This window comes from Cavia porcellus, unplaced genomic scaffold (genome assembly GCF_034190915.1).
Source record: "Cavia porcellus strain 051 isolate PalLab524CR breed Dunkin Hartley unplaced genomic scaffold, mCavPor4.1 scaffold_24, whole genome shotgun sequence".
Lineage (NCBI taxonomy): Eukaryota > Metazoa > Chordata > Mammalia > Rodentia > Caviidae > Cavia > Cavia porcellus.
In genome coordinates this window covers 19876204-19892539 of record NW_026947507.1, presented here as the reverse complement: position 1 = coordinate 19892539, position 16336 = coordinate 19876204, and the positions used below count along the sequence as shown (strand labels likewise).

General features: G+C 33.4%; 1 protein-coding gene and 1 long non-coding RNA gene across 2 annotated transcripts in view; one reads left to right on the top strand and one right to left on the bottom strand.

Annotated features, from left to right (window-relative positions):
- Positions 1-16336, bottom strand: part of Vegfc (vascular endothelial growth factor C) — a 108659-nt gene that overhangs the window by 13480 nt on the left and 78843 nt on the right. Inside the window, exon 4 of the mRNA XM_003469119.5 lies at positions 8424-8575. Within this exon, the coding sequence (XP_003469167.1) occupies positions 8424-8575 (152 nt within the window). The remainder of the gene's footprint in view (positions 1-8423; positions 8576-16336) is intronic.
- LOC134472672 (uncharacterized) overlaps positions 1-16336 on the top strand; it is a 42414-nt gene that overhangs the window by 13045 nt on the left and 13033 nt on the right. The window lies entirely within an intron of this gene.

Below are 16336 nucleotides of genomic sequence, written 5' to 3'. Positions count from 1 at the left end.
TTTTTTTCTCATTATTCTATTCACAAAATTTCCAATGCTACCCCAATCCTTCTACATAAAAAGTGAAATTCCATAGGCTAATGTTCTTTTTCCTTTTTAAGGGTACCGGGGATCGAACTCATGACCACCTGCTTGCAAGGCAGGTGCTTATGCCGCTGAGCTAAATCCCCAGCCCCTGCAGGCTAATGTTCTTAGCATTAGAGGCATAGATTTCACCTTATTTTCACTTAATATACTATTGACTTCACGATAACAATCCAATTAAAGTATTCTATCTTATTACGTATTGTCAGAATGTGCTGTTTCTCACATCTTCGGGGATATCCCTGCTCTTGAGGAACCACTGTTAACCTCCCAGCACTTAAGTCTCTGTGCTCTCTCTCCTTTGCACTCTTTCTCATCTGTAATATCCTGACTTCCATACAGCATGCCGTCATAGTGGAAAAGCATGAAAATATGCACTTAATTGAATATCTGTCAATGGCGACTAAAGGAATAAAGTGGGTTCACAGATAGCAATAAGATTATGTCTGTAAAACCAAATTCCAGGAGAAGAAAGTAGTGTTAGCGTTTCAATGTAAAATTTCAAGCATGCAAAGCCATACTATATGATTTCTGTGGTAAGCGAATATACCATAAACAGAGAAAAGCAAGAATGAGCATAATTTCAGAGGGGTGATGACTTCTGCAAATGGGGAGTGAAGAAGGACTTCCGGGGCTTTGCGTTGTACCTTAAGTAACTATGACAACATTGGCTAAATTTCAGGTTCTCTTTTGTTGTTGCCCTTTCCTACATGTTTGAGTTTTTATAAACTTTTAAAATTCTAAGTGCAGTAATAACTGCACATCTAAAGAAATGAATTCTGCTTAAACAATTTCAGTTTGAATCTCTGCTTTACTACCTTTTTGGTTGTGTGACTGGGGAAATTAAGAGTCTGATTTGGTATCTCATGTGCAAAAGGAATTTCGCTTTTACTTTCTTGGTGTCTCTCCCTCATTCTCAAAGCACTCTCTCTCCTCTGTGCCTACTACACAGTCACTTATTAACACATAAATAAATATACTGTCTCCACTTCATGCCATTCAACTATTGGTGATGGTCCTAGTCAGTCTTGACTTTTTCTAATACTTGATCTCTCACCATTCTGTCTTTTCCAAACTTCCTACCTCTTTGTCTCAGCTGGCTTTTACAGCATCCTTACTCCAAGTTTCTCATCTTAAGTTTTCTAACTGCTCTTTCTCATTCGCTACGTAGAGTACAATTCCTATAATATTTCCTTAAATGGTGATTCTTCATGGATCCATCTGTGGTTCTCTTTCTCAGCAGGAGGTATTCCCTGTCTTTCTGACTATCACCCAAAGAGTTTCACTATCAATTTTTGCCAATATGATTCCTCACATGAAGTTCCTGAGTTAGACGTTTTATTTCAAATATTTTCCCATCTCTTCTCTCTCCTAAATTTTAATGCCTTGACTACTACCCTTATTATGTCTTTCTTGAATTATTTCGCCTTCCAATTTTCCTACTTCTTCCTGGTTTCCTTTAATCTATGTATTATGCTACCAGGGCTATTTTTTCTAAAATACAAAAGTGCAACTACTACGTTCGTAAGTGTATTTTAGTGATTGTCAACTGAATATAATTTGTCTGGATCCACACATGTCTTCAACTCACATACACATACATATCCAGTATGCTTCATTTTCCATGCTTATGTCTATGCATCGGCATGGCTCATTTGTAAAATAACACTTCTTCCACGGTAGCAATCTTTCCCTTCTTTGATTTCTGTAGCCTAGCATATTATTAGTCACTAGTAGGCTCACAAACCGCTGAAAAAGCAAACACAACATACTGTCTTGTACACTCATTACATTAGAAATGCAAGTGTTTGTACTCTGGTAAATAAATGAATTTCTCTAATTAGGGAAATACACTGCTTATTTTTAGATACCCCATATTTTCTAGTGGAGTGTTATACAGATAGAAGACTTGATATAAATATCTGATGGCTAAAAGAATACTACTATCAAGCAGAAAAATGTGGAGTATTACTGCTTATTTACTAGTGGTTCCTGCCATAATAAAGAGGCTATGGACATGCACAGAGTTCAATTCAAAGTATGAGAGGAAATAATTGGAAAGAAAAAATAACCTGTGAAACAACCATAGGAATATTAATACCTGATTGCTCAATTAGCAGTAATCACTGCTATCCTTGGAATTTGTGATATACATTAGTGCTACTGATACTGAAATCTGAATGTTTTGCTATGAATACTAAAAATGCGACATGATATCAAAGGAAAAACATTGGCTCCCAAGGAAAAAGGAGTTGAATTTTTATCTGTTTTGGGCAATTTTTATGATTATCACTATACATATTAAGAAGTCAAAGACACAAATTTCTTATTTATAAAAAGTAACAACAGCAGCTTGAATGCTTACTGCATATCAGATATTATACTAATTTGGATATGGCTTAATGATTATAAGCATCATATCATCTATATGATTAGTCATTATTAGTGTTAACATATTATGTTCTATAATATCAGATAATATCTATTATAGCATGCTACTGAATTGACTGATTATGAAAGCTTAAGACATATTATACTATCATATGTTATACTTAATACTTTTACTTCCATGTATTTTCATAGATAAAATAGACATAAGAAAATTTACATAATTTACAAAAAAAAAAACAGAAAAGCTGTAATTCTGGGAATTAATTTTCTTTCTTTCCTTTTTTTTTTTTTTTGTCTTTTTCATTTTTACCGGTACCGGGGATCGAACTCACGACTGCCTGCTTGCAAGGCAGGTGCTTACGCCACTGAGCGAAATCCCCAGCCCTGGGAATTAATTTTCAAAATAGCAAGTTGCTACAGCTTCTACAATGCTCAATCTGCTTTGTCATGTAGCAGCATGAAGGAAACAACATGGAGGACTCTCACAAGCCACAGGACGTTGTGGATCTGGTACTTAGTAATATGCAGCAAAATGAAACACAGTAATAATGACATAAATAGAGTATACCCTTCCTGTGACCAAGAGTGCTTAGAAGTTAGAGCCAGCTAAACTTATCTTTGTTCTCTCACCAAAAACGTACTTTGTCCATTTCAGTAGCTCAGTAAATACTTTATGAGTGACTCACCTATGAATCATGTGATATCTTTAATTAGTTTTACTTCATAAATAATACAAAACAAAACCTTTGAAATTCGATCATATTATAAACAAAATTCCATACATTTGAAATGCATGTTTTGTCTCCCTTTTGACAATGGTAAGAGCCAACAATGGGATGGAACTAGGAATCTGTCACACTTGAATGAAATTTCAAACTCTATATAAAACAGTTCTGAGAACCCTCTCATACCCCAGAGAAACAGAAAAACCTTAAAGGATTAAATGCACTGGCATTGTGGGAGGTTAAGGTAGGAGGATCACAAATTCCAGCACAGCATAGTGAGACCTTGTTTCAAAATTAAAAATTTAGAGTTGGAGAGATTGCTTAGTGCCAGGACCCTGGGTTCAATCTCTAGTGCTGCAGGCACTGCACTTAAATTCATAAAGGTTTTACAAAGTCTAGAATTTTAAACCTAAACTAATTTCAAATTTTTAATTGATAAAAGGACTCTTCCTCTTGTCTTTTTGGAAATAAATTGTACCTGATTAAATGCTCTAATTTTAAATTTGCTGTCTTCTCCTAAGTTTATGTACCCATGAAATCACCATCACATCAAAATATACTTTATTATCACACTATAATGTTCCTTTGTTCAGACAACCTTTCCAATATTCACTTAAGCTACTACTGAAATGCTTTCTCTCAACCTAGTTTATATTTGTCCTTTCTATGTTTTCATACAAATCAAATCACAACACATGTACTGTATTCATCTATCTTATTTCACCAAGATTAATTTTTTTTCACATCTGTTCATACTGTTGTGCATTTCTGCAGTTCATTCTTACATTGCTCTGCAATGTTCTACTCCAAGGACATATTGCAATTTGATTATCTGTTCATCTTTGATGAACATTCAGTAGCTTCCAGTTATTGGCTATTGAAGATCTGTGGACAAGTTATTGTGCGGAAACATGTACATATGCATGTAATTTGGTAACACCTTGAAAGGCAATGTATAGATCACACTGTAAATGTGTTAAGTTCATAAGCATTTGTTAAGTTGTTTTAGGAAATGATGGAACCATGTTACATTCCTGTAATTATATGAGTTTTAATTGTACCACTTCCTCTCCACACTTGTTTTATTAGTTTTTCTAATTTTAGCAGTTGTGTGTTTTTTTTTTTTAAACTCTTAGGCAAGTATAGAATTTGATAACACAGGTATTCATCTGTCCCATGTACATTATGATTATGGTAGTTCTTTTTATTAGTTTGCAGGCTTAATTCATACCTGGATAAAGACCAATATTGTCAAGAAAAGAAACAGAATTGACAATAAAAAAAAAATTTAGGTGTATCACATGCAACAAATCACACACTCATAATGGGAATAATATCAACTTTACAAGGGTAAAAATGAAGTATGGGGGTAATGGATTTCATTATTCCAATGGATTTAGGCTTTCCAATACTCAAAGAAATCATATTCCTCACTACTTAGCTTTAATTGGGCTTTATTAGCTGTTACCTAAGTGCGCTGGCACCTGGAGATCTCCAGAAAACATGCAAAAGGAAAGTTGTGAAGTTGTGGTGGATAGATGGGAATGGTGGGCGCATGACTGCTGCTTTTGCAATCTCAAAATCACTCAGCAGTAGAGACCTATCTGTGACCTCTGCTGTGATTGGTTGCCTTGCGCATACTGCATATGCAGGGTCCTTTGTTTTTGAGTGTGACTTGAGCATAGAAAATTAAATAATTTAAGTGAAATTGTTTATATTTTATTATTAACCCTACAAAACTTACACATAAAATGATTATGTTAAATGCTGACAGGATAAAAGTTGACAATATCTGAATTAACATCAATCAGATAAAGTTAATAGTAGTTGTTCTCGCATATCCAGCGAAGTTACAAGTTAAATTCTCTAAATGTTTTAAATAATTATTTTAAAAATCAAGAGAAAGGGACTGGGGAGAAAAGAAGAATCAAGACATACCATGTACAGGTACAAATTCTCTATCATTATATACTTTTAAAATGCACCAATAAAATTTTTAAAAGTTAATTTTTTGGTAAAATGATTTGAGGTATGTAAAAAGTTTTTATTTGTATTGTTATATATTCATAACAATTGCTAGTTTGTACATGTAATTTGACATACCACTGTTTATATAAATGTACTACCTTAACGTTTTATTTCTCAGGAAAAACCCGTTATTCATTTCTGTGAATTAACAGATTTATTTTCTGGAAGTATTGAGGACTGAACTCAAGGTCTCTGCAATAAATTAGATCCCTAGCTCTTATTTTTGATTGTGAGACGAGGTCTTGCTACATATGTCTCTCAGTTGGCCAGGTCAGTCTACAATTTGTAATCCTTACGAATCAGCCTCTCAGTATATGAGATTACAGGGATACACTAATACATCTTAGATTTAAAATTTTTAATTTAACTTTTAACTTATAGTTTGTTGTTGTAACTTATATTGAAAAAAAAGGAAACTTTATACTTCACTCTGATTTGTAAAGCTCTAATACACAAGCCGTCCATAAAGAGATTTAAGTTATCATCTGTGGCATTAAAATTTCATGGTGGGAGTGAGTAGGAAAGTATGAATGAGTTCTTGGGAAGGGCATAATGAAAAAGATTTAACAGCAGTACAATAAGGGAAACTAAAATGGTACTTTTTTATCTTTATACTCATATGACTACATATAAAGTTATAACTTAAAACTATAAGTTATTTTAACACTATGTTATACACATACATATTATATAATGTATATATATGTATTATATGTATGCATATAATATATATATATAGATATAGATATATCATGTATATGAGTTGGGATACATTTCTTATTTTATTTGGTGGTAAAGAAAACATTCTAAAAAAAGAGAAAAATATAAATCAGATTTGGACACTAATGACAGCAGGTCTGTTCTTTGGTGACTGCCATTTTACGATCCTAAGGACCTCACAAAGGGTTCAGTATTTCATTCAGTTCTCTCCAGAACTTTGTACATGGTGCTTGCTTTATCTGCAAAATAAGACAAACAATACTGATCTCACAGAAAATTTTTTGTGAAGATTAAATAATACAGTGTAAGTTAAGACTAAGAACAGTGCAATGGATGGATGATTTTTGAGACTTTTTAGTTAGATATTATGGAAGACTACCTAAAACACTCTCCCACTCCAGTGTCACAGGCAGTATTTATAGTCACTGAGGAAGCCATATAAGGGCATGTTACAAATCTGGTAATTGCTCTAGGTATTCAAGAAGCAACAGTCACTGTGATATTTTAACTAGAAATGCTGGAAAAAAGACATTCACCTGAACTCTGAGAAACAGGTAGAGTTCTGGAAAGGCAAAGAAAAACCGAGAACTCATTTCAATCTAGGGAAGAATAGAAACAAGACATAGGGCAGAAAATGCATTTGGTGTTCAGGCAATCAGATTTTCTGAAACAGACTTGGTGAATAATGAAAGAAAACAGAGAAGAAAGGCCAGTAGGAGTGAGAGAAAGACTTGATCCTAGAAAACTGGTATTGACACCACTGCACTAATTCAAGCATGCACACAGAGTACAGTGCATGAAGGATGCAAGTGACGAAGATGAACTGCAAACTCAGGAGAGAAATGCTCTCTCTTCCTTCCTCAAAACAGCCAGCCGTGTTTGGATGGGATAAAGAAGTCATGAATGGCAACTGTGTGATTCCAAGGCTTCAAGGAATAAAAGGCAATACTGCGATGAATAGTGGAAAAATAAAAAGGACTTGATCAATGTTTGCTTTTGTTTTTGCACTCAGATATACTACAATTACATAGCAATGTAAGATAATTTAGGTGAAATACTGGTAGCAGTAGTGAAGACAGATCAGATCTTCAAATGTGATTTTGGAAATCATGAGAACAGAGACGATGGCTGAAGTTCTCAGAATGGCGGAGCTGCCGGAGAAAAGGGCTGAGAAAAGAAATCGAGGGACTCCTAGGACTGCAGAAAGGAAACCAGGCCTCGGATATACTTCTTAGTGCAGGTGTTTGCTGTCCCTTCTACATCAGCATGAATTTATTCAGAGATGCCTGGAAGATTCTGTCTGCTTCATGACCAGAACAGATTTTTGTCACTCAAATTAGACTATCCTTACGTTTTTGTAACAGAGTCTGTGGATAGGTCCTCTCACCTGCCACAGTAAGTAGAGCAGTGTGAACAAATTCAGTGGGGAAAATCACTATTGGGATATTATCTTTACTGCTGAGTTGCCCAAGGCGCAAGATTTTCTCAAATTGTTGTAATACATGTTTTTCCATCAATTTATTTACATTTAAGAAAAATAAATGGAATTATATGAGCTTTATTTAAATGTACATTCCACATGCATTGGAAATCGTAAAAACAAACAGCAACATTTCTATTTAAAGGTAGAAATTCCCTAGGGTTCAAAGGGTGTTGCATACTGATTCAGTGTAAACTTCTCACAGGGTGAAGATGTAATGCTTTCTTTATCTCCTCCTCAGTGATCAATTTCTGGTTTTGGTCAAAATTTTAAAAAAATGATAGAAATGCAACTTGAATAACAAATGATAGTTTGAAGGTTAATGTGTAATAATATGATCAGAAAAAGTCTTTCAAGTAATAAAATACTGCTTCAAAAATCAATCTTTGCAGAAAAAAATAACTGGTGATCTAACTATCTATCTATCTATCTATATCTATCTCTACCTACCTATCTAATTTCAGTTATATTGTTAATTATACAAAAGAAAATACAGGGGCTGGGGATTCAGCTCAGAGGCACAGGCACCTGCCTTGCAAGCATGCAATCCTGAGTTTGATCTCCGGTACTGATTAAAAAAAGAAAATATATGAAAGAAATGACATGAAATTATAAGAAAAACAACTGAGCGCTAAAAGCTATAAATGTATTTGTTTATAGCTATTCTTTAATTAAATCTTATCAAACCTAAATGTTTTAAACATTAACACTGTTTATGAGTTAGCACACCTATTTTCATGAATGCCAAATCAACTGGGATATCGAACAATGGCATAAACTAGTGTGATGTGTTATTTCATAGAATTATTTTCTTCATATTGCCTTGCCTACAAAATGGGCTTCTGTTTTGGTTTAATTTTATTTGCATAATGTACTATAATGTGATGCAAAACAAAATAAATTTCACAAAACTTCTTTTAATAAACTTATGTATACTTGAAAATGATTTTATATTAATAGAGGATGCAGAAAGAGTAGGTTTAATTCATACTCACTGTGGCAATGCTGATGGCAGGGAACGTCTAATAATGGAATGAACTTGTCTGTAAGCATCCAGTTTAGACATGCATCGGCAGGAAGTGTGATTGGCAAAACTGATTGTTACTGCTTTGGGGTTTTGAGAGAGAGGCACTGTAATTTCAAACAACTACAAAGAAGGGACAAAAAAGAAGAAAAAAATTATATAGATGCTACAATTCTGGTAAATGTTGGAGTCCAAAAAGAGCGAGATTAGCTCTTTAAGACTAGGTAATGTTGCATAACATATTCAGGAGACTACTTTTTTGTACGATTACAGTGTAAAAACTGCTCTTAAACAATATCTCTAATGAAAATAATTATAAAACTATCTCACATCACTAGTTCTGAAATATATTAGAATTATGATACCCAACTAACAAATACAGAATAGCAATGTCACATACCAATGTGTTCAAGGAAAAGTAACTTTTTCAGAATTCCAATTTATTTAACTGCAAAATTTAAACTATCCAGGAATTTAAAAAGTGGCACTTATCATGTCTATGAACAGCCACGTGATTTAATAGTAAAGTTACTGGCCACATAACCTGGAAACAGTTGGCTAAATCCTACTTATGGGAACTAAATTCATAAGCATAAATTTCATCCAAGTAAGTTAATTTTCATCCCAAATTAATCTTCTTCTCAAAGTAGTCTTTTACAAGCTTCAGCTATCTCATGAATTTATTATACTTAAAAAACAAACCATCAGTACTTTATAATAAAGCTGTTTCTTCAATCCTAGTAAGGCCTTATGAAAATGAGTTTAAAATAAGATAGAGCATCTTACATGATTCTGTAGTAGAGTCTTAAAATTTAGTTAACTGAAGTTTCATGCTGAGGGGTTTATTTACACAGAAATTGAGTGGTCCTCCATAAAACAATGTTTTAAATCAAACACACAAATTACTGATGAAGCAAAATCAAGTGAATTTAAATTGCTTAGGTTAATCTCTAAATTATTACCAGTTAAAATGATAAAAGTGGAATTATGTCCATTAACTGTCTGAGAAGATAAATTTGTAGTAGTGTAACAATAACTGAGCCAGGTCTTACTAGCCTTAAGGCGAACTGAGACGTGCTAAAATGAGTGATACAACCCACAGCCTTGAATGGCCCCTGCTAGAGCTGCATGCCACGTATTGAAGATCACTGAAAATACTGAGGGGGACAGAAGCAGTTGCCAATTTTGCCCGTAACAACTGATTTTTCAAATGAATTTTAAACAATGAAATACTGTCATTGCGACAGCATCGATAGAACTAGAAATCATGTTAAGCAAAATAAATGAGGCACAGAATAAGTACTCCATGATCTCACTCATATGTGGAATATAGTAGAATTGATTTCATCGATATTAAGAATACAGTAATGGCTGGGGAGGCTTGGGAGGGTAAAGGGAAAGGAAAAATGGGAAGAGGTTAATCGATGGGCACTAAGATGTACATCGAAGTAAGAAGTTCTAGTGTGCTACTATATAGCAAAATGAGTACAGGGAGTGATTATGCACTGGATGCCTCAACAAGCTGAAAAAAAAGGTTTTGAATGTTTTTGCTAGAAAGAAATAATATCTACTTTACAACACAGCTATGTTTTACCTAATTGTACAATGTATACTTGCATTAGAAATCATACTACATGGTTAATATACATAACTTTTTAACTTTTATATTGTTACTATAAATCTAATTAATGAAAAAATGAATTCCTAAATTACAAGATATACCTTCTATTCATTGCACATTCACTGAAAAATTTAGTTCTTTTATTAGCACAAGGACAACATGTTTTAGGACAAATGGGAACAGGATCATCTCCAGACAAAGCAGGTTTTTTTTTTTTTTTTGATCTCTCTCATTTCTAAATTGCGTGAACTTGGAAAAGTGATTTAACCACTGCTAGCTGTATTTTTCTATCAATAAACAGCAAATCTGACACATTACTCATGGGATGGTTAAAGATTACACAATCTAATACATATGACAGTGTTATGTACATTGCCACACAGATGTTATTTTTTTACATAAATTCTCCAAATTCTAGCTATTTTCCAGAATACTGTCAATCTGACATAGATAACCCCAATGCAGGACTCATATGTCAGAGATAAGATTTTAACCGATTATTCTAATGATATTTGTTTGTTTGAGTAAAAGTTTTTTATTAGATGAAATGGTAGTTCTTTGCATTACAAATAACTTTTGTAACAGAGAATTTTTGTAACATCCAAATGTATTAGAATTTTTCTCTTTCTTAGACGATCTATATGAAGAATTAGCACAGAGAAGACAGAAAGTGATACAAAAGAACTTTTAAATTTATTCTCCCTTATTCTCTCTCACTCTCTTTCTCTCTTTCTTTCACTTTTTCTTCTCCCTCCCTACTTTTGTTTTGAGGTGCCAGCTATAGAACTCAGAGTCTTGCACATACTAGGCAAAGGTTCTCCCACAAAGTCATTTACCCAGCCCTTAATGTTGTTGTTTATATGGTTTATAATTAGAAGCATTTATACACTGAAATAGTGTCAATGGCAGGAAATTGCACAGATCAGCAAACAAAAGTTCAAGAATTTATATCTAATAGGTAGATGTGTTCAGAGCTCTAGGAGAGCCATATAACCACATAACTTGTAAAGTGTTGGACACTGATGCGATTACTGAGAAAATTTGAAATGAAAACCAAAAAGGTCAAAAATAGAAAGTTGGGAAGCTGGAACATAAAGGGGTGAAAAGAAGCCAATAAACATGGAGAATGAAAATTAAAAGAAAATATAGTTAAAAGAAGTCAAAGAAAGAGAAGAAAGCGTAAAAACAAACAAACAAAAAACAACAACCTGTACAGTCATAGGATAAATGTCTCTGGGATACCAAATACAGTAAGCACTGATAGGAGATGAGGGTCCCCGAAGTGGCTAGAAGGGCTGTGAGTGGGCAGAGGTGCTAGGACAAGAGCAGCAGGAATGGAGGATGAGGGGTGCCACACGACTGGAGAGATGGGACTCGGGATGGCTCAGGCCACCAGGAATGCTGTTGCTTATAGAATGATTGTGATAGTTGCAAGATTTGGCATGGTTTCATGTGACAGAAGGCAGCAAAGATCCTGACAGTGCAGGATACATCATTATTTGAGATAACAGTATCTAGAGAGTTGACATTTTACTGCCTTTCACCCCTGGCAACATCATTCCTGCTCCCAGTGATGGCTGCCATGCCGGGTCCCAACCTGATCTGTTTCCCAAAGAAAAACAAATACACAATGAGCACTATGCACCCCAAGCATCTTCTATTTCTGGGTGGATAGCATCCACACTTAAGAGTTTTCCAGCAATATCAAGACTGGATTTAGAAATAAGGACCGCCACTGAGCTACATCCCAATCTTTGAGTTCAGTTAATCTGATCAAAAAGATCCAAAGTAAAAACCCTCTTGAAACAAATCCTCCATCTTCATGTCTTGCCCTGTGTTTTTCAGTTTCCTTAACTCTCTATTGACTATGTAGAAAAATGTCAAGGGTCCTAAGAAACGTGCGCTTGGTCAATATGAAAAGTAGAAAGATTGCTAATAATTGAGTTTTATTTATCTACCTGAAAACATTAGCAAAAGCTACTGAGACTATACCATGTATGTGTGTACATTAGGACATAACTGCATTTAGGCTTACTCTTGTCATATACTCATCATATACTGTTTAATTTCATAATTTCTTTCTATACCAGACTGCTATGTATATGCTTATTGATTCATTTTTCCACGTAACTGATTATAAAGTTCCCACTATTTCTTTAATAAATACAGTAAATTTTTTGTCTATAAACCAATTTTTCAAGTCATAGCTATGTTTATAGACTATGTTACTAAAGATGTATCCAGAAATACAGATAAAGCATGCTTACTATATATTTTTAAACTAAAACTAAGTAAAAATTATGAAAACATTTAAAACTCATTGGCTCCCTTTCAGAGTAAACACACAGAACTTGTCAAATACTGTAACTAGCAATTATCCTATTTGGTTATCTCCTACTACAGAAGAATAATCGAGGGCTTAGTTTTAAAAACCAGACATTAGAGTCCTGGATGTGCAACTTACTACTCTGATAGAAAAAATTATCTAATCTAAGAGTCCATTCCCTACGAGTACCAATTATAGTGGTGTGATTCCATGATGGTTAGTTTGGATTCTTCTTCCTTCTCTTTATTACATCCTTGTGATCATCAGCCAAAAATGAGTTCAACCTTTCTAAGGAAATTCTGAAATTTTAACTTTCAGCTTAAAAACTTTTCCTTGTTTAGTTTTAACAGTGACTCACTGGTTCCCAAGCTCCTTGCTAGAATCTCTGGTTAATAATCATGAATGACTACTGCTTCTACGCAGCTCACAGTTAACTAGATTAATGATGACAGTAAAAGTGAATGAGAAGGCAGACAAATATAGAATCTTTAAAATACCACCTTACCATAAATGCTCTCAATAAACAATAACCCTCAATTTAACTTCCATATGAAACATGCTAATATACAAGTATATGAAACAACTCACTAGCTATAATTTTCTCTCAACAGAGTCAAGATTTAGCCAAACAAACTGGTGTTAGAAACAATAGGATTGTTATTTTTTGGTAAAATGTGAGCCCTTAAGGGGCTCTGATCACTCTGACTGATACCACAGTCAGACTATTTTGTGCTTTAACCTGTGCATAACAGTATTTTAAAATTCTACATCTAAGTTCATAGCCTAGAAAATGTATGCATTCAGCATTAGCTGATAATTCTATATATTTTTATTTAATACATATTGATATATAATTTACTTGATAATAAAATATAATTCAGTACCTTGAAAGTGATTTTCCTAAAGTTTCTTGAACATTTGAATTTGTATCTACTTTAGGATTTAAGTAATAATGAAATGTATATAGAGACTGATGTCATTTACTTTTATATACAAATAGTAGATGAGTTCTTGGTTTTGAAGATGAGCAAAGACTTATACAAAGAAGGCATTTCCATAGGGCTGAAAATAGTGAAATCTGATTTCATAATTCGTAAAACTGTAATAAACAAGAGGAGACAGCAAGAATTTCCAACTGTACACTCCTGGTTGTTGCTTATTGGCATTCTTAAATAAGAATATTTAATATTCAATTCTCACCAACAAGAATGGACTTCAAATAAAACCATATTTTGACACAATAGGTTGTTTACTTCAGCATAGCAACAATTGTAAAGCAACAATTCCCATTTCTACTTATTTTAAAGGCACTCAAAAAAAATTATAAAGCTTCCTTACTGGGTTACATTCAAAAAAAATGTTTGAAAGAATATGAAGCCCAAATTCCTTCCTTTAAAATATTACCATACTTACAATTGTTTATCTTTTACCATATTAAATTGAAATTGAAATAACTTGACCTTTAGTCCACTAAACAAAAACAAACCATATCCCCTGAAGTGTATGATCAACAACTATAAAATCATATTGAAAAGCTACACAATATTTAAAGGAATAACCCCTCAAATTAGGAAAAGGTGAAAAGTGACAGCTCATATCAGCATTTGAGCTGGGCACTTCATCCACATGGACAGCTAGCTATGAAGAAGGGCCTACGGGACTTAAATTGGGTCTGGAAACAACACTGGATAGCAAACGGACTCAAAGATCTACGTCTACCATTGATTTAATATTAGTGTAGTTACACATAAGATGCACATACAGAGCTGCGCTGAAGTTAAAAGTTCAGTTCAGGAATTTTAGAAACACTGCATAGAATCTGCAAATCATATTAGTACCTTTAGATATACAAAAGTGGTATTTTTCATAGACACCAAATATTTTCTTAAGGCAAATGTTATTCCTGAAACTTCTGATAACTATTTATTAGTGATAATAAAGTTCTTCTAAGCAGGACAAAACATGATTCCCAACAACTGTGGTGGCCAAATATTCACTTGCTAAGGATACAATATAAGTCACATTCCATTTGCTGATTACATGAGAAGAATAAATTAATGTTTCACACTACTACACCATTCTGTTTAATTAATAGAAGGAATATCTCTGAAGTGCAACATAATACTTCATAAATTTATAATATAGTTCCATGTTTTACTTTGGTTTAAATATATTTTGTTGTAAAGTTTCATAAGCACTCAATTTAAGTCACACATAAATGGGAGTGCCTTTGGTAATATCTTTGTACTTATCATTTCTTTACAAAATAATGAAAAAAAGAAATAGCTTTCTTGTTGAGGCGGAAATGTAGAACTTTTAACTAAGAGCTCATGGAAGCTATGCTGGTTTCTTTAGACTCTGCAAATATATTTTATTGTCTTGAGTGCTAACTCTAAGGACTTCTAAAGAGACTTCATGGACTTAGTATCCTTTTTTTTATTCTTATCTTTAGCAAAATATGTAAGATAAAGAGTAATGTTCAAATAACTTTTTAGTCCAAATATGTGGCTTTTACACATGATTTTCTTCTGTTTCTACTTTCTACACCAAATCCTGACCTTCAATAAAACTTCCTTTCTATTTTTCAGTTTTATCTCCTAAATATACAGCTTCTCATAAGAAAATACACTTAAAGCATGTTTACGACAGAGGTCAAGAAGACATCCAATTGAGTGAGTTTTCAAAGCCACTTAGGTATTATTGTGGAAGCAGACTTTGAAGCAGTTGTTATTGATTACTTCACTTTGGAATGCTTACAGCATATGGTTTCACTTTCCAACTAGCAGCTGGCTTCCTCACACATTCTGATAACAACCTGCGTCCACTGAGCTTTGTAAAAAAAAACATTTCTGTGAAGTACTTATAAAAGACCATTACTTAAGTTACATTGTCCTTACAATTTATTTGACTTTAACTATTGACTTTGATTCCTCTACAAAATATGCCTGGAACTTCTAGTAGGAAATAAAAACTTTTTACTTCAAGAAAATTTAGTAATAAGAAACTTCCTTTTATATTGGAAAAAAATCTCATACACTCCCATTTTAAATTACATTACATATAATCATTCAATTTAATGCAGAAAAAGGTGTTATTTAAGTATGAGTTTTTGCAAATTGCAATTTTTAGGAAGAAGGAAGCAACTCACCTTGTGCCATCAGGAATTTCATGCCTCCTCCATCCACCTTTGGTTTGTAAACCTCCTTAAATGCATTTCCATAAACTTTTGTTCTTTGGTTTCATGATGTTTATACTACTAATTACTCAATAAATATGAAGGCAGTGTCTCTAAATTGCTGCTTATCTATTGTAAAACTTAGGTAACTCACTTAGCTAAATTAAAATTAAAATTATTCTTTTACTACAAATAAAAACATCTGAGTGGATTCTTAGGGCAGAAAAACATACCATTACAAAACTGAAGATAAAAATGAATGGGACAATGAATGATGAGTGTTGGTTTTTCGTTGCCACTAGTTTTTGCTCTTCTTTCTTGGTAAATGAACCTTCTGTTAACAAATTTATTAAGGTTTCAAATAATATTTATCAATACGATGCTTCCTGCTAGTACTATAAGACCCAATCATTTCCCTATATTTTGTGAATCACATGTCCAACATTCTTCTGCCTTCTGTACGGACATAATATATAAACTCTCAAAATTAGCAAATTCATAACTCTACCTTTGATCTTTGATGTGTTTCCTTCTATTTAAGTATTCATTCTGCTCAGTTCTAAGTGTTTACTATGTGCCAACTATTACACTATGCCCCAGGTTAATAACCAAACATCATTTTTGCATTCATGGAATTTAGAGCCTAGGGAATAAAACAATCCAACAGACAGATGCCATAATGGTGTTAATATACGGGCAGCAGAGTATGCTACAGGAAAATACAACAGGATGTAATAGAAGTGTCATTTATCTCGATACCTA